We start from the raw sequence: 25,891 nt of genomic DNA on the forward strand, positions 1-25,891 counted from the left end.
ACTCTCAACATGAAAGGCCTAAATGCTCCCATAAAATGGCACAGGGTTGCAGATTGGATAAAAAGACAGGACCCATCCATATGTTGTCTATAAGAGACTCATTTTGAACCTAAAGATACATCCAGACTGAAAGTGAAGGGATGGAGATCCATCTTCCATGCCAACGGATCTCAAAAGAAAGTGGGGTAGCAATTCTTATATCAGACAAATTAGATTTTAAACTAAAGATTGTAGTTACAGACACAGAAGGACACTACATCCTTCTTTAAGTGTCTATCTAACAGGAAGATCTAACAACTGTAAATATCTATGCCCCCAACATGGGAGCAGCCATCTACATAAGCCAATTGTTAACCAAAATAAAGAGTCATATTGATAACAATACGTTAATTGTAGGAGACCTCAATATTCCACTCTCAGCAACAGACAGATCATCTAAGCAGAAAATCAACAAAGAAACAAGAGCTTTGAATGACACAGTGGACCAGATGGGCCTTATAGATATATACAGAACATTCCACCCTAAAACCACAGAATACTCATTCTTCTCAAGCGCTCATGGAACTTTCTCCAGAATAGACCACATACTATGTCACAAATCAGGTCTCAACTGATACCAAAAGACTGAGATTATTCCCTGCATATTCTCAGACCATAATGCTTTAAAACTGGAACTCAATCACAAGAAAAAATTTGGAAGAAATTCAGACACTTGGAAGCTAAAGACCACTCTGCTCAAGAATGTTTGGGTCAACCAGGATATCAAAGAAGAACTTAATTCATGGAAACCAATGAGAATGAAAACACATCGGTCCAAAACCTATGGGATGCTGCAAAGGTGGTCCTAAGGGGGAAATACATGGCCAGCCAAACCTCACTCAAAAAAATAGAAAAATCCCAAATTCACCAACTAACTTTACACCTTAAAGAACTAGAGAAAAAGCAACAAATGATGCCTAAGTCATGCATTAGAAGAGAAATAATTAAGATTAGAGCAGGGATCAATGAGCCAGAAACCAGAAACACAGTAGAGCAGATCAACGAAACTAGAAGCTGGTTCTTTGAAAGAATTAATAAGATCAATAAACCACTGGCCAGACTTATCCAAAAGAAAAGAGAAAGGACCCAAATTAATAAAATTATGAATGAAAGGGGAGAGATCATGACCGACACCAAGGAAACAGAAACAATTATTAAAAATTATTATCAACAACTATATGCCAATAAATTGAGCAACCTGGATGAAATGGATGCCTTCCTGGAAACCTATAAGCTCCCAAGACTGAAACAGGAAGAAATTAACACCTGAATAGGCCAATAACCAGTAACGAAATTGAAGCAGTGATTAAAAACCTCCCAAAAAACAAGAGTCCAGGGCCTGATGGATTCCCTGGGGAATTCTACCAACCATTCAAAGAAGAAATAATACCTATTCTCCTGAAGCTCTTTCAAAAAATAGAAACAGAAGGAAAGCTTCCAGACTCATTCTATGAGGTCAGCATTACCTTAATCCCCAAACCAGGCAAAGACCCTATCAAAAAGGAGAATTTCAGATTGATATCTCTGATGAATATGGATTCAAAAATTCTCAACAAAATCCTAGCTAATAGTATCCAACAATACATTAAAAGGATAATCTGCCACGACAAAGTGGGATTTATCCCCGGGATGCAAGGGTGGTTCAATATTCACAAATCGATCAGTGTGATAGAACACATTAATAAGAGAAGAGAGAAGAACCATATGGTCCTCTCAATTGATGCAGAAAAAGCATTTGACAAAATACAGCATCCTTTCCTGATTAAAACTCTTCAGAGTATAGGGATAGAGGGAACAATCCTCAAGTTCATAAAATCCATTCATGAAAACCCCACAGCAAATATCATCCTCAGTGGGGAAAAGCTGAGAGCCTTTCCCTTAAGATCAGGAACATGACAAGGATGCTCACACTCACCAAATAGGTTCAACATAGTACTAGAAGTCCTAACAACAGAAATCAAACAACTAAAAGAAATAAGAGGTATTCAAATTGGCAAAGAAGTCAGACTCTCTCTCTTCGCAGATGACATGATACTTTATGGGAAAATCCAAAAGACTCTACCCCCAAACTACTAGAACTCATACAGCAATTCAGTAACGTGGCAGGATACAAAATCAATGCACAGAAATCAGTTGCTTTCTTATACACTAACAATGCAACTGTAGAAAGAGAAATTAGAGAATCGATTCCATTTACAATAGCACCAAAAACCATAAGATCCCTCGGAATAAACCTAACTGAAGAGGTAAATGATCTACATTCTAGGAACTACAGAATACTCATGAAAGAAATTGAAGAAGATGAACAAACAAAAAGATGGAAAAACATTCCATGCTCATGAATCTGAAGAATAAACATTGTAAAAATGTCTATGCTACCCAGAGCAATCAATACCTTCAATGCAATCCCAATCAAAATTCCAATGACATTTTTCAAAGTGCAGGAACAAAACAATCCTAAAATTTGTATGGAATCAGAAAAGACCCTGAATCATCAAGGAAATGTTGAAAAAGAAAAACAAAGCTGGGGACATCACGTTGCCCTATTTCAACTATATTACAAAGCAGTGATCATCAAGACAGCATGGTACTGGCACAAAAACAGACATATAGACCAATGGAACAGAATAGAGAGCCCAGATATGGACCCTCAACTCTTTGGTCAAATAATCTTTGACAAAGCAGGAAAAAAATATGCAATGGAAAAAAGTCTCTTCAATAAACGGTGCTGGGAAAATTGGACAGCCACATGCAGAAGAATGAAAGTCAACTATTCTCTAACACCATACACAAAGATAAACTCAAAATGGATGAAAGACCTCAATGTGAGACAAGAATCCATCAAAATCCTAGAGGAGAACATAGGCAATAACCTCTTTGACATCGCCCACAGCAACTTCTTTCAAGATACATCTCCAAAGGCTAGTGAAACAAAAGCAAAAATGAACTTTTGGGACTTCATCGAGATAAAAAGTTTCTGCACAGCGAAGGAAACAGTCAACAAAACAAAGAGGCAACCCACAGAATGGGAGAAGATATTTGCAAATGACACTACAGATAAAGGGCTGGTATCCAAGATCTATAAAGAACTTCTCAAACTCAACACCCAAAAAACAAATAAGTCAAAAAATGGGCAGAAGACATGAACGGACAATTCTCCAAAGAAGACATACAAATGGCTAACAGACACATGAAAAAATGTTCATCATCATTAGCCATCAGGGAAATTCAAATCAAAACCACATTGAGATACCACCTTACACCAGTTAGAATGGCAAAAATTGACAAGGCAAGAAACAACAAATGTTAGAGAGGTTGTGGAGAAAGGGGAACCCTCTTACACTGTTGGTGGGAATGTAAGTTGGTACAGCCACTTTGGAAAACAGTGTGGAGGTGCCTCAAAAAATTAAAAATAGAGCTACCCTATGACCCAGCAATTGTACTACTGGGTATTTACCCCAAAGACACAGATGTAGTGAAAAGAAGGGCCATATGCACCCCAATGTTCATAGCAGCAATGTCCGCAATAGCCAAACTGTGGAAAGAGCCAAGATGCCCTTCAACAGATGAATGGATAAAGAAGATGTGGTCCATATATACAATGGAATATCACTCAGCCATCAGAAAGGATGAATACCCAACTTTTACATCAACACGGATGGGACTGGAGGAGATTATGCTAAGTGAAATAAGTCAAGCAGAGAAAGTCAATTATATGGTTTCACTTATTTGTGGAACATAAGGAAGAGCATGGAGGACATTAAGAGAAGGAGGGGAAAAAACGAAGGGGGGGGAAATCGGAGGGAGAGATGAACCATGAAAGACTATGGACTCCGAGAAACAAACTGAGGGTGTTAGAGGGGAGGGGGGTGAGGCATGGGTTAGCCTGGTGATGGGTATTAAGGAGGGCATGTACTGCATGGAGCACTGGGTGTTATACGAAAACAATAAAGCATGGATCACTACATCAAAAACTAATGATGTATGGTATGGTGACTAACATAAGAAAATAAAATTAAAAAAATAAAAAGCTTAATATGATGCCCATCCATTTTATCATTAATTATTAATTAGCAATGGTGCCTATCTAGTAGGTATTCAATAAATATTTTATAATTAATCCCCGTTTAACCTTCAGCTAATAGTGAAAAGCCTGCTGCCAGAATTCAAGTCTTCTGACTCAAAATCTTGTTTTTCTGTAACACTAGGATGCTTTGTAGATATTATGCCATTGTTTTCTTAAATAAAAGTTTAGGCCAGTAATCAGATGGGATTTTTGTGCTATTTTTAGATGAGTCAGTCTGGAAGAAGTAGTTTTAATTCCAAAACATTAAAATATCCAGGATATTTTGATGGTTTATTAGAACAACTAGATTGAATATTAGAATCAGTAATGCCCTGGCCAGTGGGATTGTTGCCTTTAAAGTAACTAAACCTTTTTGCATGGAGTTCAGGATATTCATATATCAAATTCTACTATCTACAAAAAGTATTAGTATGGGGTTCTAATGTCTTGGATTAAGGAGTCAGTCATTCATTAAATTACAAAGAAAAGCACTTATATTCTTCCCCTTGTGAGAGATGGTTCTTATGTGGTGCAAAATATGAAGTAGACCAAATTTTTCTTTCTCTTCTCACCTTCCAAGTCAGTATCTTTCTTGCCTGATCATTCCAAGACACACAACCCCTGTCCCATTTCTGAAATACTTACTGCTGTTAGCCTGGCATGGCATTTAGACATAAAAAAAGGAATCCAGTATAATTAACTTCAAGTATTAATAGACAAATGAGATGAGGAGAATGGATTCTTTAAAATTGTTCACATCAAAATAGATGGGCAGAGGTAGTTTATTCTTTCCTAGTGCTACTGTGAGTGGCCTACTAAGCAATAGCTCTATGTGGGGAGGCAGAAGTAAAGAATTCAAAAGTGCAGCCTGCCAAAGTTAATGTTATGTTTATATTGTTTTATAATAATTTATAAATTTAAAATAAACTAAGACAAAATATATAACAAATTTTATTTATAATAAATTCATAATAATGTATATGCTTTCTTGATGAAAGAATGTCAGTAAAAATTCAAAACAATATAAAATAATGATTTTTAAGAGATATATCAATCTACTTACTGATTTTCCTTTTTTATTTGTATTTTTTTGTCCATAGAGCTGATCTTGCATTACCCTTTCTGAGAAAGAATGAGAAAAATGACTATATAAATAAGTTGGCACTTGACAAACATGTCCTACAGACATATCTCTAACTAATGATGGTGTGTGTAACATAACAATTAAGAGCACAGGCTCTGGGGGCGCCTGGGTGGCTCACTCATTGAGCGTTTGCCTTCGGCTCAGGTCATGAACCCAGGGTCCTGGGATCGAGCCCCGCATCAGGCTCCCTGCTCGGCGGGAAGCCTGCTTCTCCCTCTCCCACTCCCTCTGCTTGTGTTCTCTCTCTCGCTGTGTCTCTGTCAAATAAATAAAATCTTTAAAAAAAAAAAAAAAAAGAGCACAGGCTCTGGAGCCAGACTGCTTGGACTCAAATAGTCTCTGCAACTAACCATCGAACTTTGGACAAGTTATCTTGGCTCTCTGTTTCCTCATCTGTCAAAGGATAAAGATCCCATGTCATAGGACTGTGTGATTTAAAGGGCTAAGGCATGCAACACTGTGTCTGGGACATAATAAGCACAAAATGAATGCAAGTTTTGTTGTCTTTTTTTTTTACTATCACTACTACTCCCTTTGCTCTGACTCCTGACACATTGTACCCTTGTGTTTGTCACCTAATAAGTCCAATTACTATATTCAATAGTATTGTTAAAGTGCATACATTAAGTGATTAAAATGAAATGTCATCATGATCTAGATTTTTATGTACATAAAAGATTGTCTTTTAGTCATATGGTAGTAAATGTTTGTATGGAGTACTACCTTTCTGGTTCTTAATGCTAGTTCAAAAAATAAAGTAAAAACTAAAAAACGATCAAAAAACAACTCATCGTTGCACTAGATGGTTCTGAATGTTTTTGTGGCTGCTAAATTTTATGCACATTATTCAAAGCTGTGCTTGACTGAATGTTTAAAAGATTGGTTTTACTCATCCTTCTTGGAGGCTCTTTTTAGCTTATCATCTAGCAGTCATTTGGGTAAACTTCCATCACACATTTGCTATACATACCCACCTCTATAAAGTTGTATAGACAGTCTACATTCTAAAAAGCTTTCATGGATAATTCTGTATTTCCTCAAGAATTCATGACCCTTGAGAGGAGTCTTATGAGATAAACTAGAAGAATTTATAAAGTATGGAATGGAACGACTATGGTCTTCAATGATTGATGGTGCTAGACTGAAATATATGTGCAAAAATATATATATTTATGTACAGGAGTGAGAAGTATCTCTAAAAGCAGCTCCAAAGTAATAGGGCTAGGCACATTCCTCTAATTTGTTTATAGATAATAATAAATCAAGGAATTCAAAAAGAGCAAATAAACTTTAAATGTACTGCTTTTCATCTCATATATGCATATATGTATTTTTATAAAAGCAAAACTAACCTGTGATTTTTATTTTTTTAATTTTTTTCAAGTTTTTATTTAAATTCTGGTTAGTTAAAATACAGTATTAGTTTCAGGTGTAGAATTTAGTGATTCATCACTTACATATAACACCAGTGCTCATCACTACTAGTGCCCTCCTTAACCCCTCACCTATTTAACCCATCCCCCGCCCCACTTCCCCTCCAGGAACTCTGTTTCCTTTAGTTGAGTCTGTTTCCTAGTTTGCATCTTTCCCCTCCCCATATGTGCATCTGTTTTATTTCTTAAATTCTACATATGAGACACATATTTGACTTTCTTTGACTCATTTCGCTTAGCATAATACTCTTTAGCTCCATCCATGTCATTGCAAATGGCAAGATCTCATTCTTTTTTAAAACTAAATAATAGCCTGATGTATATACATACATTGCATCTTCTTTATCCATCTACCAGTCAATGGACAGTTGGAGTCTTTCCATAATTTGGTATTGTTGATAATGTTGCTATAAATATCAGGGTGCGTGTACCCCTTGGAATCAGTATTTTTGTATTCTTTGGATAAATACCTAGTAGTGCAATTGCTGGATCATAGGGCAGTTCTACTTTTAACTTTCTGAGGAACCTCCATACCATTTTCCAGAGTGGCTGCATCAGTTTGCATTCCCACCAATAGTGCAAGAGGGTTCCCCTTTCTCCACATTCTCACCAACACCTGATTTTCTTGTGTTGTTCATTTTAGCCATTCTGACTAGTGCGAGGTGATATCTCATTGTAGTTTTTTTTTATTATGCTAGTCACCATACCATACATCATTAGTTTTTGATGTAGTGATCCATGATTCATTGTTTTTGTATAACACCCAGTGCTCCATGCAGTACATGCCCTCCTTAATACCCATCACTGGGCTAACCCATCCCCCATCCCCCTCCCCTCTAAAACTCTCAGTTTGTTTCTCAGAGTCCATAGTCTCTCATGGTTTGTCTCCCCCTCCAATTTCCTCTCATTGTAGTTTTGATTTGTATTTCCCTGATGATGAGTGATGTTGCAAATCTTTTCATGTGTCTTAGCCATCTGCATGTCTTCTTTGGAAAAATGTCTATTCATGTCTTCTGCCCATTTCTTAACTAGATTATTTGGTTTTGGGGTGTTGAATTTTATAAGTTCTTTATATATTTTAGATATTAACCCTTTATCCGATATGTCATTTGCAAACATCTTCTCCCATTCTGTAGGTTGCCTATTAGTTTTATTGATTGTTTCCTTTGCTGCAGAGAAGCTTTTTAATTTGATTAAATCCCAATAGTTTATTTTTGTTTTTGTTTCCCTTGCCTCAGGAGACATACCTAGTAAGAGGTTGCTATGGCTGATGTCAAAGAGGTTACTGCCTGTGTTCTCCTCTAGGATTTTAATGGTTTCATGTCTCACATTTAGGTCTTTCATCCATTTTGAATTTATTTTTGTGTATTGTGTAAGAAAGTGGTCCATGTTCAATCTTTTGCATGTTGCTGTCCAGTTTTCACATTATTTGTTGAAGAGACGGTCTTTTTTTCATTGGATTTTCTCTCCTGCTTTGTTGAAGGTTAGTTGACCATATAGTTGTAGGTTCATTTCTGGGTTTTCCTATTCTGTTCCATTGATCTATGTGTCTGTTTTTGTGCCAGTACCATACTGTCTTGATCACTACAGCTTTGTAATATAACTTGAAGTCTGGAATTATGATGCCTCCAGCTTTTCTTTTCTTTTTCAAGATTGCTTTGGCTATTTGGGGTCTTTTGTGGTTCCATACAAATTTGAGGATTGTTTGTTTTAGCTCTGAAAAATGCTGGTTGTACTTTGTTCCCTATCATTATGTGTGTAGATTACTTTGGGTAGTATAGACATTTTTTAAAAATTTAAATTCAATTAGCCAACGTATTAGTTTTTGATATAATGTTCAATGATTCATTAGTTGCATATAACACCCAGTGCTCATCACATCATGTGATATGCCCTTTTGCCCATCATCGAGTTACCCCATCGCCCCACCCACCTCCCTTTCCGCAACCCTCAGTTTGTTTCCCAGAGTCAAGAGTCTCATATGGTTTGTCTCCCTCTCTTATTTCTTCCCCTTCAATTTTCCCTCCCTTTCCCTATTGTCCTCTGCACTATTCCTATGTTCCACATATGAGTGAAACCATATGATAACTGTCTTTCTCTGATTGACTTATTTCACTTAGCATAATACCCTCCAGTTCCATCCATGTCAATGTAAATGTTAGATATTCATCTTTTCTGATGCCTGAGTAATATTCCATTGTATATATGGACCACATCTTCTTTATCCATTCATCTGTTGAAGAACATCTCGGCTCCTTCCACAGTTTGGTAGTATAGACATTTTAACAATATTTGTTCTTCCAATCCATGAGCATGGAATGTCTTTCCATTTCTTTGTGTCGTTGTCAATTTCTTTCATCAGTGGTTTATTGTTTTCAGAATACAGATATTTTACCTGTTTGGTTAGGTTTATTCCTAGGTATCTTACGGGTTTTGGTGCAATTATAAATAGGATTGAGTCCGTGATTCTCTTTCTGCTGCTTCAGATGAAATGCAACAGATTTTGTATCCTATGACTACTGAATTTGTATATCAGTTCCAGCAATTTTTTGGTGGAATCTCTCTGGTTTTCTATACAGACTATCATGTCATCTGCAAATAGTGATAGTTTTATTTTTTCCTTGCTGATTTGGATGCCTTTTCTTTTTGTTGTCTGACTGCTGTGGCTATGACTTCCAGTACTGTGATGAATAAAAGTGGTGAGAGTGAACATCCTTGTCTTGTTCCTGATAACAGAGGAAAATCTCTCTTTTTCCCCACTGAGGATATTAGCTGTGGGGTTTTTTGTATATGGCCTTCATTATGTCGAGGTATGTTCCCTCTAAACCTACTTTGTTGAGGGTTTTTATCAAAAATGGATTTTGTACTTTGTCAGATGCTTTTTCTGCATCTATTGAGAGGATCATATGGTTCTTATCCTTTCTTGTATTGATGTGGTGTTACCACATTGTTTTGTCAATACTGGACCACACTTGCAGCACAGGAATAAATCCCACTTGATCATGGTGAACGATTCTTTTAATGTACTGTTGGATTTGATTTACTAGTACTTTGTGGAGAATATTTGCATCTATGTTCATCAGGGATACTGGCCTGTAGTTCTCTTTTTTAGTTGGAGTCTTTGTCTGGTTTTGGAATCAGGGTAATGCTGGACTCATAGAATGAGTTTGGAAGTTTTCCTTCCATTTCTATATTTTGTAATAGTTTGAGAAGAATAGGTATTAACTCTTTTTAAATGTTTGGTAGAATTTGCTGTGAAGCCATCTGGCCCTAGACTTTTGTTGGGAGATTTTTGATTACTGATTCAATTTCATTGCTAGTTATCAGTCTGTTCAAGTTTTCTATTTCTTCCTGTTTCAGTTTTGGTAGTTTATATGTTTCTAGGAACTTATCCATTACTTCCAGATTGTCCAATTTGCTAGCATGTAATTTTTCATAATATACTTTTATAGTTGTTTATATTTCTGTGGTATTGTTATTTCTCCTCTGTCATTTGTTATTTTTGGGGGGTTCTTTCTCTTTTCTTTTTGATAAGTGTGGCTAGGGCTTTATTTTATTAATGTTTTCAAAGAACCAGCTCCTGGTTTATTTGATCTGTTCTACTGTTTTTGTTTTTGTTTTAGATTCTGTATCAATTATTTCTTCTCTAATCTTTATTATTTCCCTCCTTCTGCTATCTTTAGGCTTTATTGTTCTTTTTCTAGCTCCTTTAGATGTAAGGTCAGGTTGTTTCTTTGAGATTTTTTCTTGCTTCTTGAGGTGGGCCTGTATTGCTATATACTTCCCTCTATGACCACTTTTGCTGTACCCTGAAGGCTTTGGACCATTATGTTTTCATTTTAATTTGTTTCCATGTATTTTTTTATTTCTTCTTTGATTTCCTGGTTGATCCATTAATTCTTTAGTAGCATGTTGTTTAACCTCCATGATTTGTGGTCATTCCAAATTTTTTCTTGTGGTTCACCTCAAGTTTCATAGCGTTGTTGTTAGAAAATATGCATGGTATGATCTTAAACGTATTGTATTTGTTGAGGCCTGATTTGTGACCTAGTATGTGATCTATTCTGGAGAATGCCCCATGTGCACTTGAAAAGAATGTGTATTTTGCAGGATGCCTGGGTGGCTCAGTCAGTTAAGCGTCTGTCTTCAGCTCAGGTCCTGGGATCGAATCCCGCATCAAGCTCCCTGCCCAGTGGGGAGCCTGCTTCTCCCTCTACCTGCCACTACCCTGCTTGTGCGTGCACTCTTTCTCTGACAAATAAATAAAATCTTGAAAAAAAATGTGTATTTTGCTGCTTTAGGATGAAATGTTCTGAACATATCATTTAAGTCCATGTTCCAGCATGTCATTCAAAGCCATTGTTTCCTTGCTTAGATGATCTGTCCATTGATGTAAGTGGGGTATTAAAGTCCCTTACTAGTATTGTATTATTATCAGTGAGTTCCTTTATGTTTGTTATTGTTTTAAATACTTGGGTGGCTTGGGGCATAAATATTTACCATTGTTCTTGTTGGACAGTCCCCTTTATTATGATATAGTGTGCTTCATCTCTTGGACAGTCTTTGGTTTAAAATCTAGTTTGCCTGATATAAGTATTGCTCTTCTGGCTTTCTTTTGATGTCCATTTGCATGATAAATGTTTCTTCATCCCCTCCCTTTCAATCTGCAGGTGCCTTTAGGCAGCATATAGGTGGGCCCAGTTTGGTTTTTTTTTTTTTATTCATTCTGACACCCTATGTCTTTTCATTGGAGCATTTAGTCTATTTACATTCAGAGTAATTATTGATAATAAATACATATAGGTATGTATTTAGTGCCATTTTATTGCTTTTGTCGTTGTTTCTGGAGATTTTCTCTGTTCCTTTCTAGTCTTTGTCACTTTTGTTCTTTCCTTCCCAAAGAGTCCCCTTTAATATTTCTTGTGGGTCTGGTTTAGTGTCATGAACTCCTTTAGTTTTTGTTTGGCTGGAAAACTCTTTCTCTCTCCATCTATTCTGAATGGTAGCTTTGCTAGATAGAGTATTCTTGGCTGCAGATTTTTCCCATTCAGAATTTTGAATATATCATGCCACTCTCTTCAAGCTTGCCAAGTTTCTGTGGAGAGATCTGCAGCTAGGCTTATGGGTCTTCCCTTATAAGTTAGGGACTTTTTTCTTGCTGCTTTTAGGATTTTTTTATCACTATATTTTGCAAATTTATTTACATATGTCTTGGTGTTGGCCTGCTTTTGTTGATTTTGATGGGAGTTCTCTGTGCTTCCCGGATTTGGATGTCTGTTTCCTTCTCCAGCTTAGGGAAGTTTTCAGCTATTATTTCTTCAAATAAACTTTTTGCCCCCCCCCCTTTCTTTCCCTTTTTCTTCTGGGACTCCTAAAATATGAATGTTACTCCATTTGATTGAGTCACTGAGTTCCCTAAGTCTACTGTCATGATCCATAATTCTTCTTTCTCTCTTTTGTTCAGCTTCATTCTTTTCCATTATTCTATCTTCTATATCACTTATTCTTTCCTCTGATTTTTTCGTCCTTATGGTCATTACATCCAGTATTTCAAATCTGTTATTGCATTTTTCATTTTTGCCTGATTGTTTTTTTAACTCTTTTATCTCTGATGTAAGGGTCTCCCTGATGTCTTCCATGCTTTTCTCAGTCCAGTCTTTATGACTGTTGCTTTAAATTCTCCATCAGACATATGACTTACATCTGCTTCTATTAGATCTCTGGCCATGACCTTTTCTTGTTCTTTCTTTTGGGATGAATTCCTCCGTTTGGCATTTTGTCTAGGTCTCTGTCTTCTCCTGTGTGTTAGAAAAGCCAGTTATGTTTCCTGCTCCTTAGAGTAATGCCTTTATGAAGAAGAGGTCATACTGTGTCCAGGGCCTGGCACTTCAGGGTTTTTGGTGTGTGCTGTGTGCATTCTGCTGCTGTGTTTTGGCTTCTCTATTCCACAGGTCAGTCATCTGCAGAGGTTCTCTTTGCCTGCAGTGGGGAGTGTTTGGATGTTGGGCAAAGTTTGGTGAGTTTCAATTAGGGGTGTTCTGATCTGCTTGTTAAATGAGACCTGATGCCACTTCCACTAGAACTGAAGCCTTGCAGAACTCTATGGTTGAAAGACATGGTGCATGTGGGAGTTTCTGCTGATCTTCTAGGGAAGGGGCCTGCTATGCTGGTCCTTAGGCACACTCATCCAAGAAAAGCAGCACCAGCAGAGTGCAGGGGGGTGGGACTTGGCGTAAGCAGGTTAGGCAGCCAGTGTTGGCATTGTGCTGTTTATTGAAGTTTGTTTATGTTGAGGGGCGGGGGAGGGAAATAGCACCAGCCAGTTCCTTTGTCCCCAGAGTTGGGATTCTGTGTTTGCTGCTCTCAGGGAAGAAGAGTGAATAATTTCCTCTTGTGTGTCCCAGGTGTTTTTCAGATCACTATTTTCATATTATCTGTCTCTGGGTTGCTTGCCTGCCTGGAGCCACTTTAGGTTCTATCCCAGCCAAACTTGCTGACTTTTAAAACTCCAAATTTTAGGGACCTGGTGTGGTGGGGATATGCACTGGTCTTCTGGGGGTGGGTCTCACTGCACTGGAACTGATGTAAGTTTGACCAAGAAGGACAGTCATGCCAGAGTTCAGGGGCATGGGATTTGGAGGAAGCAGGCTAAACAGCCAGTGTCTGAGTTCACTGCCCTCAGAAGATGTCTCTTCACCTATGCTGGGGGGTGGGGGAAGGGAAATGGTGCCCACCAGTTCTTTTATCCTCAGATAGGCAACTCTGTAAATGCCACCTCTCACAGATGTGCTTCAAGTAGAATGAACAGTCTCTCCCTGTGTGCCTTAGGTGATCCTCAGATGATACCATCTGCCCTGGGGTTGCTTGCATGTCTTCTCTCCAGGGGTAGGGCGGCACCTTCAGGACTTTATCTCAGCCATGCCCATGACATCTAAAACTCTAATCTTTGAGCCCTGCTGTTTGCAAAAACACAAAAATCAGCCCCTTTCATTTTCCCAGTCAATGGCTTTGGGGAATTGTGCTCCTCTCTCTCTCTCTCTCTCTCTCTCTCACCTTTCTCCTTGACCAGGGCTCCTTCCCCTCCACAGCATCTGTGTTCCATTTTTCCCCCAAAACATGTCTCCACAATCCTACCTTCCTCGATGTGGCCTCTTCTCTTCCTCTAGTTGTGCAGTTTGTTCTGTCAGTCCTCAGGTCGATTTCTTGGGTATTCAGAATGACTTGGTAGTTATCTAGCTATGTTCAAGGATTGATGCAAGCCTAGGGTCCTCCTACTATGCCACCATCTTAGCTCCCCCCTCATATAAAGTATTTATAAAAGTATTGGGTTAATTATATAAGACTGGTCTGCATGAGTAAACTGAAAAGTAGAGTTCAAAGTATAACAAACCATTTTTTTCTTGATTTATGTATTTATTTTAAAATTGTAGTATAATTAATATACAGTATTATATTGGTTTCAGGTATACAATATAGGGATTCAACAATTCTATATATTATACTATGCTCATCACAATAAGTGTACTCTCAATCCCCTATACCTATTTCCCCACCCACTTCCCCTCTGGTAACCACCAGTTTGTTCTCTATGTTTGAGTCAGTTTTTTTAAATTTGTTTCTTTTTTCCTTGTTTTGAAAGTGTAACAAAAACGTTTAAAATCTATATTTAGGGGTGCCTTGGTGGCTCAGTCAGTTAAGCCTCTGCCTTCGGCTCAGGTCATGATCCCAGGGTCCTGGGACTGAGTCCCACATTGGGCTCTTTGCTCTGCAGGGAGTCTGCTTTGCCTTCTGCTCCTCCCCCCACTTATTCTCTCTCTCAAATAAATAAATAAAATGTATACTTAGGAATCCTATATAGTTTTTTAAAAGACTCTATTCAGATATAAATTTAGGAATATAGACTTAGAAATAGGAGACCTAATCATCTTAAAACCCATTTTAAAAATGAGAAAAATCCAGAAAAGTTAGTGACCTGCCCAAGAGCAAGATAGAAGTGAGCAATAAGGAAATAAGTCCTGTTTTCTAAGCATTTATTTAAAAAAAAAAAAAAGATATACTATAGGGGTGCCTGGGTGGCTCATTTGGTTGAGTGGCTGACTTTTGGTTTTGGCTTAGGTCATGAGCTCAGGGTCCTGGGATAGAGCCCTGCATTAGGCTCCATGCTCAGTGGGGAGTCTGCTTATAGGTTCTCTCTCTCTCCCTCTCCTTCTGCCCCTTAACCAGCTTGCTGTCTCTCTCCCTCTCTCTCAAATAAATAAATAAATCTAAAAAATAAAAGATATACTATAGATGTTCTTTCCAATCCTGTATTTGATTTCACGCTGCTTATAAAGATTCTTTACCCTTCAGAGGTAACTGGATCACTGGCTTGTTTCACATGCTTCTTTTACATAATTTTCAAATTACTCCACCTTTCCATGCCTCAGTTGCCTCATCTGTAAAACTAGGATAGTAGTGTGAACCTTACACAGTTGTATGAAGATTAAATATATAGAAAGTTTTTTACAAAGTTACAAAGATTAAATAAGGCAGTATCAGGCAATGGCAAGGAAAGTGTTGAAACATTTATTCTTAGTATTCAGTTCTGCACTTTCGTTTGAAAATGGGAAAATTAAGGTTTTTGTAAGACAAATGATTGCCTAAGGTCACAGAGTTAGTACCAAGGCAGGGGTGAGGTCCAGTTTATCCCCTGAATATTTTCTATTATTTGATAGAGTAGTTCCTCTTTTCAGGGGATAGTTGGAAATAATAGAATAAGGAGCCTGCTTGCAATTGTATCAGATTTACTATGGTTAGTAGAATCCAAAGGGTATTAGAATGAAAGTTTTGTAGGAATCCTATTATGAATACTCAAGCATCCCACTCTCCTAAGATGTCTTATTACTCCTGAATGTTATTCCAAATCATTTTTCTTTTAGAATAAATAATAATTTAGGTGTACTTTAAAACTTTCCTGACATTTAAAATATTAGTTCCTGAAACTGACATCCTATGTTCCAAAATAGCTTCCTGCACCCCAATATATGTTCCTAGAATTGCTATTAATGTACAGAATAAATGTATAATGCATATACATTAGTGTACATATGTATAAATACAAAAACATATGCCTAAATCATTAATTTCTAATCATCTTTATTTCATTATATTCAACTATTCAAATAAGCAAAATTTCCCTTTTGGGGCAAAGCTCTGTTCTAAAAACATACTTGTCAATCACATTTTCATCAGCCCGTAAGTTGGAGCGTTGGAGAACTTTTGCTTGTTACAAAGAAATGTGCTTGCTTGCTTATCTTTCCTGTTAAGTGTTCTGTTATCTTCTTCTCTCTTCATTTTAATTAGGTTACTGTAATCTCCTCTGGATGGATATTCAATCACTATACAATTATAAATATTAAAACATTTCTGTACTAATTTATAAAAAGTTGCTGCCTCAAGATGTTCAAATGCCCACCTTACTTTCATTGCTTTGGTTACCTGGTTCCCTTAGAAATCTACCATTTCCTTTCATCTCACTACAGTAGGGGTCCTTCCAGAACTCTGACCCAAATTTGGTTGTTTCATGCTTATGTATGTACTGGTTGTTAAATATTTTGATTGTATCCTTTGGGTTTAGTGATATGTCAAATGTGTCTTCATAATGATATCACTGAACATCTTGAATCAGAAAAATCTCTTCACTAGGTAGATTTACAGGGTAGATGAAATGTTTGTAAACACACATAAGCTTAGTAAATGGTTTATTAATATTATAAACATGTAAAATGAGTATTATCCAGGATTTTAAGGTGACCTATATTTTGCTTTGCTTGATTTCCAATTAATATTCTAATTCCATTGGTTTTTCATGCCAATAACCACAAAACATCATAGTGTAATTTACATTTTGGAAGAAAGTCTTGATATTTATTACTTTATGTGAGTTCATATTCTCTATTTCACTGAATATTTGAAAATCTAAACAGTATATATACAAATAACTTACCTACAGTATTAGGAAGATCTATATTTTCATTCATTGTGCTAATGGAACAATAGGGACTCTGAAATAAAAACAGAAAATTAAATATCAGTATGATTTTTAAACAGCATTATTGATGGCTATAAGTAATAAAATGAGGTCCAATGTTACCACTTGGCCTTATTGTATTAAGGAAAAGAATTCATTTACAATTTAACCAGTGCAACCGGAGGTGGTGAGATAACTTGCATAGCTAAAACACTGTCTTAGTAGGTTGTTGAGGTAGGAAATGGCAAGCATAAAGAAAGTGCCATTATTTTGTATATCACTGACCTCTTCTTGTTGTCTCCAAGCCACAGGAAACAAAAACAGTAACTTAAAAAGATAAAATAAAAATAAGATTAATACCAAAGACATAGAGCAAAAGAGAAGGGAGAAGTGACATTAAGGAAAATGGTGGAGTAGGGTGCTCAGAAAATTGTTCTCTCCACTGAAACAAATATAAACTGTTAAAGACTGAGATCAACTATTTCAACTCCAGAATGTAATACAAAACTTAGAGCATCCAGGGGACTGGTCAATAAAGAAAAGGGCAACTAAATTTTGGTGTTTAAGAAAATCTGTTGGGTCATTAGCTGGCCACCAAGATAATGGAACAGAAACTTCAGTGACTGACCATAAATGACAAGGAATGCAGTCTTGGGTGGGGGAAGCTTGGATAGGTCCCTAAAGAAACAGATGACTGCAGCCCTCAAAAAATCAACAGCAGTAACCCTTGGAGAAGGAGGAGAATCTAATTTCCAGAGTTGCATTATGAATTAATATTTAAAATTCCCAATATCCAGCAAAAAATTATAAGGCATATGAAAAAAAACAGGAAATATGGCCATAGGAAAAAAATAAATGGATAGAAATAACCCCAGAAAAAACCCAGAAGCTGGACTTACCAAAGATTTTTTTAAAAGATTTTATTTATTTATTTGTCAGAGACAGAGAGTAGGGGGAGGAGACAGAGGGAGAAGCAGGCTCCTCACTGAGCAAAGAGTCCAATGCAGGACTCAATCCCTGGACCCTGGGATCATGACCTGAACTGAAGGCAGACACTTAACCTATTGAACTACCCAGGCATCCCGACAAAGATTTTTAAACTTTGTGCTCAAAGAGCTAAAGGGAACCACGGACAAAGAAATAAAGGAAACCAAAAAAAGTTTGTATGAACCAAATGAGAATATAAAGATACTGGAAATATAAAAAGGAACCTAATAGAAATTCTGTATCAGAAAGAACTTTGGCACCTTCAAGTATACCAATGTACACTTTATGGGAATCACAGGAGAAGAGAAAGGGTTGGAAAGAATATTTGAAGATATAATGGCCAAACACTTCCCAAATATGATGAAATGCATGAATCTACACATCTAAATGCTTAACAAGCTCCAAGGAGGATAAACTTAAAAGAGATACACACAAGACACAACATAAATCAAACTGCCAAAAGTAAAAGACAAAGTGAGAACTTAAAAGAATCAAGAAAGACTCATCACATACAAAACTTCTTCAATAAGATTGTCAGTTTCTCATTAGAAACTATGTAGATAAGTAGACAGTAGAATGGCACATTTAAACAGCTGAAAGAAAAACTGTCAACTAGAATTCTCTAACAAGCAAAATTATCCTTTAAAAAAATGAACAAGAATTAAGGCATTCCTGGATTAACAAAAGCTGGAGGAATTTGTCACTAATATTTCTGCTTTACAAAAAATGCTAAGGGAGTCTTTCAGGCTGAAAGGGAAGGACACTAGACAGTAACTCAAACCCATATTAACAAAGAATTCTGGAAAAGGTAATTACATAGGTAAGCACAAAAGCCGGTATTATTGTACTTTTGGTTTGTAACTATATTTCCTACACGCTTCTAAACATTTTATTTTTTTATTGAAATATAATGACATATAACATTGTATTAGTTTTAGATGTAATAAGTATATTACATTTAAATATATATATAATCAGAATGATTACAATAAGTTAACATCCAACCCCACAGAGTTACTATATTTTGTGATGACAATTTTTATGATTTACTCTCTTAGCAACTTTCAAATATTCAATACAGTATTATTAGCTATAGTTACCATGCTATACATTACACCCCCAGGACTTATTTCTCTTATAACTGGAAGTTTGTTTGTCTTGACCACATTTACCAATTTTGCCACTCCCTACCTGACACCTCTGGCAAATACCAACTTGTTCTCCGTATCTGTGGTTTGGTTTCCTTGTAGATTCCATATATAAGTCACATCATATTTCTTTGAGTTATTTCATTTAGCATAACATCCTCAAGGTCTTTCCATGTTGTTGCAAATGGCAAAATTTCCTTCTGTTCTATGGCCAAATATATTCCATTGTATATATACACATTTTATTTATCCATTCATCTGTCAATGGACAATTCAGTTGTTTCATGTCTTGGCTGTGGTAAATAATGCTGCAATGAACATGGGGATGCAGATATCTTTTCCAGAAAGGGATTTTGTTTTCTTTGGATAAATACCAGAAGTGGAATTGCTGGACTATATGTTAGTTTTGTTTTAAAATTTTTGAAGGCCCTCCATACTGTTTTCCATAGTGGCTGCACCAATTTATATTTCCAATTTTTTTTTATGTAATCTCTACATCCAGTGTGGGGCTCAAACTGACAACCCCAAGATCAAGAGTAACATGCACTTCTGAGCCAGCCAGGTGCCCCCCATTTATTTATTATTTTCTGTGATAAGAACACTTAAAATATAACCTCCTAGCAAATTTTTAAGTATACAACAGAGCATTTTTAACTATTGGCACTATGTTGTACAACAGATCTCCAGAAGTCTTGTATGACCTAAACTTTGTACCCTTTGATGAATACCTGTTTTCCTCCTCCAAACCCTGGCAGCCATTATTTCACTCTGTTTCTATGCATTTGACTATTTTAGATTCAGCATATGTTATTATACAGTACTTGTTCTCTCTTACTTAGCATGATGTACTCCAGGTCCATCCATATTGTTGCAAAAAGAATTTTCTTCTTTCTCAGGATTAATATTACATTGTATGTATATACCACATTTCCTTTATCCATATGTCCTTCAATAGACACTTAGGTTGCCTCCATGTCTTGTAAATAATGCTGTAATTAACATGGGAATGCAGATAACTCTTCAAGACCTGGTTTCAGTTTCTATGGACATATGACCAGAAGTGGGATTCCTGGATCATATGTTAGTTATATTTTTAGTTTTTTTGAGGAACCTCCATACTTTTTTCTAATGTGACTATACAAATTTACATTTTCATTAAAAATGTACAAGAGTTCCCTTTTCTCCATATCCTCACCAATATTTATCAGATTTTCTTTAGTTGGTTTTAAATAAATGCCGTAACAGGTGAGAGGTAATATCTCATGGTGGTTTTGATTTGTAGTACCCTGATGATTAATGATGGTAAGCACCTTTTCATATATTGGTTGGTCATTTGTATATCTTCCTTCTAGAAATGTCTAATCACTTCCTCTGCTCATTTTAAAAATCAGGCTTTTGGTTTTTTTCTACTATTGAGTCATAGGAGTTTCTTATATATTTAAGATATTAATGCTTTATTAGATATGGTTTATAAATATATTCTCACATTCCATAGTTTACTTTTCATTTTGTTGGTTGTTAGCTACAGTAATCAAAACAGTATGCTACTGGCATAAAACCAGACATACAGACCAATGGAACAGAACAGAGAGCTCAGAAAGAAACCCACACATATATGGTCACTGATCTTTGAAAAGGGTGCCAAGAATACACAATAGGGACAAGATAATCTCTTCAATTAATTGTGTTGGGAAAACTAAATATCCACATGAAAAAGAATGAAATTTGTTTCACACCATACACAAAGAACAACTCAAAATGGATTAAACACTAAAACTTAAGACCTGAAATCACAAAACTCCTAGAAAAAAAACATTAACAAAAATTCTCAACATTGCTTTTTTATAGTGTTTTCTTGGAAATGAAACCAAAAGCACAGGCAACAAAAGCAAAAATAGACCAGTGGGATTACATCAAAGTAAAATTCCTATATCCTTTAATTATATATTCTCTAATTTTTGGAAGTATTCATTATATGTCCACATCAAGTTCTTAAGTATGTCCAAATTTTTACATCCTTACTAAAGTTTTTGCTTGCTAGCTCTATTAACACAAATATTAATCTCAAAAAGAACCAGATTATCTCACTACAATTGTGAATTTGTTAATTTTTATTTGAAATTGTTATTTTCAGCTGTGTATATTTTGAAATTATATCAATGGTTATGTCTACTTGGTCGATTTTTCAGTGCAAACTCAAAATATTTTAAAAGACGGCATTCATTTATAAATTTATTGTGATAACTCACATGTTTGAATTTCTTTCTTCCATTTTTTGTTCTTCCTATTAAAATGCTTTTTTTCCCCTGGGATCCTTTTGTACTCCTTTTCTGTATTCTACGAGATTGGTTTTTTACATTTTCTCCCTTTCTACCAGGTTTGGAGGAATATATATATATATATATATATATATATATATATATTTTTTTTTTTTTTTTGACAGAGAGAGACACAGTGAGAGAGGGAACACAAGCAGGGGGAGTGGGAGAGGGAGAAGCAGGCTTCCTGCCAAGCAGGGAGCCCGATGTGGGGCTCGATCCCAGGACCCTGGATTCATGACCTGCGCCGAAGGCAGACGCTTAACAACTGAGCCACCCAGGCACCCCAGGAATATGTACATTTTTAAAATTAATTTTTTCCTTCAATTTTATCACGTATTTTTTATTTTTTTGAATGATCATTTAGATGAGATTTAGATGAGTGTAGAATTCTAGGTTTAGTGTTTTCTCAGTATTTATTTTTTCTTTGTCCTCTATTGTTGCTTTTCACAGTTTAGGTTCTCTGGGAGGAAAACTCTGTGATGAAAATGTATGTTTAAGACATGCATTAGAGGGTACTATTGAAATCAACATCTGAATAATGGAGGGTAAAGAAACAGGATTGGAAAGAAGAGATATTGACCTGCAATGTAGTCCCATTTAGGCCTCAGTAGACCCTGCAGGGAGTCCTAGAGTTGAGATGGTTCTAAAGAGTTTTTCCAATTTGGGGCAAGAGGATTGAGCATTTTACTTCTGGATTGATCTATCATTGGATGTTGGCTGTCTCCATAAGAAGACATGACTTGAACAAGCTCAAAGTCAAGAGGGAAAGAAGTACACTCCACCTAATAGAAAAAACTGAAAAGTTAATTGGAAAAGGGCATAGGGTGCCTGGGTGGCTCAGTTGGTTAAGTGTCTGCCTTCAGCTCAGGTCATGATCACAGGGTTCTGGAATCAAGCCCCGTATTGGGCTCCCTGCTCAGCGAGGAGACCGCTTCTCCCTCTCCCACTCCCCCTGCTTGTGCACACACTCTCTGTTAAATAAATAAATAAAATCTTAAAAGAAAAGAGCATGAGTACAGGAAAAGGTAATGTGTTTGGGTCAATCATTCATTCTACCACAGTCCACCTTCTTGGCCATAATTGTTCATATCTTCCTCAAATATAAAATATGCTTACTACCAGTCAAGCTCTCTTAAAGCTTCATTCAGTCACAGCATCAGGCATAAAATACAAGTCTAGATGCAACTCCCTTGAATTAGTCTTACGGATCACAAGCAAATTACCAGCCTCTCTTAATCATACATTAGTGCAGACAGAATAATGAAAATAAATGCTCCCATTTGAAAAAAAGGAGGACAAAGAGGAGCATGGGAAGATGGCAGAGGAGGAGGATCCTAAGCCCACCTCATCCCATAGATACATCTAGATAACATCCACACCAGTACAACTAATCCAGAAAACAACCCCAAAAACTGGCAGAACATACTCTCTACAGTTAATCATAGAGAGGAGGCCACACCAAAAAGGGCAGAAGGGGCAGACATGGGGTGGGGTCCAAACACCCAGAGAGACTAACCACAAAAGGTTCGGGGGACACCACAAGTACAGAGAAGGGAGAGGAACAGATTCTACACGAGGCACCCCAGGCAAGGGGGACTGGCATGTGAAAGATGAATCCCCAGAACATTTGGCTTTGAAAACCAGGCCTTAACTTTACAAGTTTTTAAGGTCAGTAGGGCTTAACTTTGGAAACTTTAAAAATCAGCAGGCTTTGCTCTGGGAGAGCCAGAGGGTGACCGGAAACTGAGTCCCCACCTTAAAGAGCCAGTATAACAAACAATCCCACTGAGATAACAGCACTGGAGCAGCATTTTGAAAAGAGCATGGGGTATGTGGGAAGGAGATTTTTTTTTTTTTTACACTAATACACTGGAGGGGGAGGGATCTTTAGGAGACCTCTCTAAGAACACAAGAGCTGGTGGGCACCATTTCTCTCCTCCCCCATTCCCCTGGCCAGCATAGATACCTGGACCCTCCAGGAACCAGCTCAAACACTCTCCACCTAGCTTGCTAATATCATGCACAACCACCCCCACATTCTCCTGTGGGCTCCCCATCCAACCTGTCCCACTCAGCAGAAGTCCCTCTAAAGTGGTACCTGACAGTGACCAGCACTACTCCAAAGTGACTCCTACCCTGGGAAGAGGGGAAGATAACCACACATAGCTGTTTGACTGAAACCCAAACAGATGGACTGGAGTTGGAGATCTGGTCTAACTGCAGGACCCACCCAACAATGAAAATCTCTCAGGGAACAATTCAGGGAGAACACCCTGCCATTTGGTGTGATCGCAGTCCTAGCAAATGGACTGAGGGCACTCATGTGGTTTGACTTAACTACAAGCCCAAGGCAACCCCAGACTAGTCTCTTAACAGCACTAAGACCAAACCCTGCCCACAATAGGCAAAGTGGGCCATTGTAGCTGATTGGACTGAAGTCTCAATCACAAGAGTTGGGCACATGCAACACACAGAGGAGACACCCCTGAAGCACTTGGTTCTGGTGAACAGGGAACATCACTACAGGACACCACAGTACCTCTTCTTAAGATCACTACTTTCAAGATCAAGACTTACCTAATACATGGAAACAGAGACAAAAAGATAGGAATATGTCCCAAATGAAAGAACAGAATAAAATCACATCAAAAGAACTAAATGAAATGGCTATAGGCAATATGGCAGAGAGAGAATTCAGAATACTGGTCATAAAGATACTGGACTTAAGAGTAGAGGATCTCAGACTTTCAACAAAGAGATAGAAAATATATAAAAAGAACCATTCAGAGATTAAGAGCTCAATAACAAATTAAAAATACATTAAAGGGAATAAATCAGATAGAGGAAGCGGAAAAATGGATTAGTGAGCTGGAAGAAGAGTTAATAGAAAATAACCAAATGGACCAGAAAAAAGAAAAAAGAATAATAAAAAATGAAAATAAGTTAAGGGAATCCAGTGACATCTTCAAGCATAATAGCATTCACATTATAGGGGCCCCATAAAAGAGAAAAAGGAGGAGAAAATTTATTTGAAGAAATCAAGGCTAAAAACTTGCAGAATCTGGGGAAGGAAACCAACACCCAGATGCAGGAGGCATGGCAAACCCCAACAAAATCAACCCAAAGAGGTCCATACTCACACACATAATAATTAAAATGTCAAAAAGTAGCTATAAAGAGAGGACTGTTGTTCACTAAGTTGATCTCAAGTAACCAAATGGTTTGGGAGAGGGGTGATCTCCTCCATTACTGTGGCACCTGGCAAGGGACTGAGTACAGAGGGGATATTCCAGAGGGCCCAGGTTTGGTTCCATCTTACAGCAAGCAGGCTTTGGCGGCTGTGTTGAATAAGTTGTCAAGGTGCTAATTCCATGACCAAGGCACAGTGGGCAGCTGAGTTTGGAGGGTCACAGTCTCAAGACCTGTAAGAATCTCTATTTCCAGTATGTGGCCAGCAATTGCCACCTAGTGGTGTATAGCTTAAGGCAAAGGAAGATTATTTCTTGCATCAGAAGCCCATGGACAGCTTATGGCCATCATGGGAGGTCCAGAGTCTCCAAAGGAAACTTATCATAAATGAAGATTGCAAAAGCCTCTCTAATAAAGTCTGTGGAGTCACTGACAGAAGTGACTTTTTTTTTTATTTTTGTGATTTGGATTCTTGAACCTTTTGTTGGAGTGGGCACCATTTGAGGAGGCTGATTTGCAAGTAACAGCATAAGTGGGCTTAATTAAAATTTGTAATTGCCTCCAGAACCCAAAAAGGCCTAAAATATATAGAGCTTGTTTCAATATTTCAAGTGCCAAGTGTCAAAATTGTTTCTTGACTGTGTCAAAGATGGAACAGCTCTCAGTTTACTAAACCATCCTTAGGAATCTAGTCAAGGTGGCAGGCCTTGCACTATGTGTGGCAATGGCCCATCCCTTTTTCATAAACTGCTTTGTGAATATTTGAATGAGTGTGTCAAATGAATTTCCTTGGAGGTATATGTCATCCTGGAGAAAACTAAATGCAGTTAAGATCCTGTTTGCAAAGATTGTGTGTGATTGGGCAAGGCTGTTGAGGTACCCCACCAGTAACCAGGTAAAGTGTATTGTGCCTCTTTGGAGATGAAAGTAAAGTGTAGCTGAGACACTGTTGAAATAGGCACAGAACAGCACAGCCAAATGTACAGTAGCAAAATATTTATCAATTGCTGATCAATTGTGAGGCACCACACATTCTTTCCAAGTTTAAGAACAGACCAAACTGAACTGTTAAATAAAGAATAAGTAATAACAATCACTCTTACTTTATGTGGGTCTCTTGCAACAAGTTTCAATACTAAAGGGCCCTGTTTTAATTTACATTGGGCCATATTAACCATTTTAACTGGGAGGGATGGTTCATGGAATCCTATTTTGCCAAACAAGTCGGAGCATCCATGCCCACTATAAGATATTTTAAGTCAATGGGTGCTATGACAATGGGGAATTTAGGGAAGACAATGGTTACAATGGTTAAGGTGAGGCATACCTATTTCTCCTTTATTTTATGTTCAGGAACTCTCTCCTAAGATTATCTGAGTAACATTTAAATTTAGTGAGATCCCCATGAATTAGAGCTATAATTTGGGACCCAGTATTTTTTCCAGCTTTATTAGATATAATTAACATATAACATTAAGTTTAAGGTATAAAATGTTTTAATATACTTATATATTGCAATATGATTACCACCATAGCAATATGATTACCACTGTAG

At 37.1% G+C, this 25,891-nt stretch overlaps 1 protein-coding gene across 19 annotated transcripts in view; it reads right to left on the reverse strand.

Moving 5' to 3' along the window:
- C2CD6 (C2 calcium dependent domain containing 6) overlaps nucleotides 1-25,891 on the reverse strand; it is a 146,109-nt gene that overhangs the window by 27,070 nt on the left and 93,148 nt on the right. For 6 of the 19 annotated variants that reach the window (XR_003519454.1, XR_003519452.1, XR_003519453.1 and 3 more), the window contains 2 exons: nucleotides 16,668-16,725; nucleotides 5,169-5,227 (listed from right to left, as the gene is read on the reverse strand). Coding sequence is in view for 13 of the 19 variants with exons in the window: in XM_027591438.1 (XP_027447239.1) it covers nucleotides 5,169-5,227; nucleotides 16,668-16,725 (117 nt within the window). In the remaining 6 variants the exon portion in view is untranslated. Of the gene's footprint in view, nucleotides 1-5,168; nucleotides 5,228-15,862; nucleotides 16,060-16,667; nucleotides 16,726-16,976; nucleotides 17,019-25,891 lie in introns of those variants that run through there. The other 13 variants (XM_027591437.1, XM_027591435.1, XM_027591440.1 and 10 more) reach the window with 6 other exon arrangements.

Source organism: Zalophus californianus, chromosome 3 (assembly GCF_009762305.2).
Source record: "Zalophus californianus isolate mZalCal1 chromosome 3, mZalCal1.pri.v2, whole genome shotgun sequence".
NCBI lineage: Eukaryota > Metazoa > Chordata > Mammalia > Carnivora > Otariidae > Zalophus > Zalophus californianus.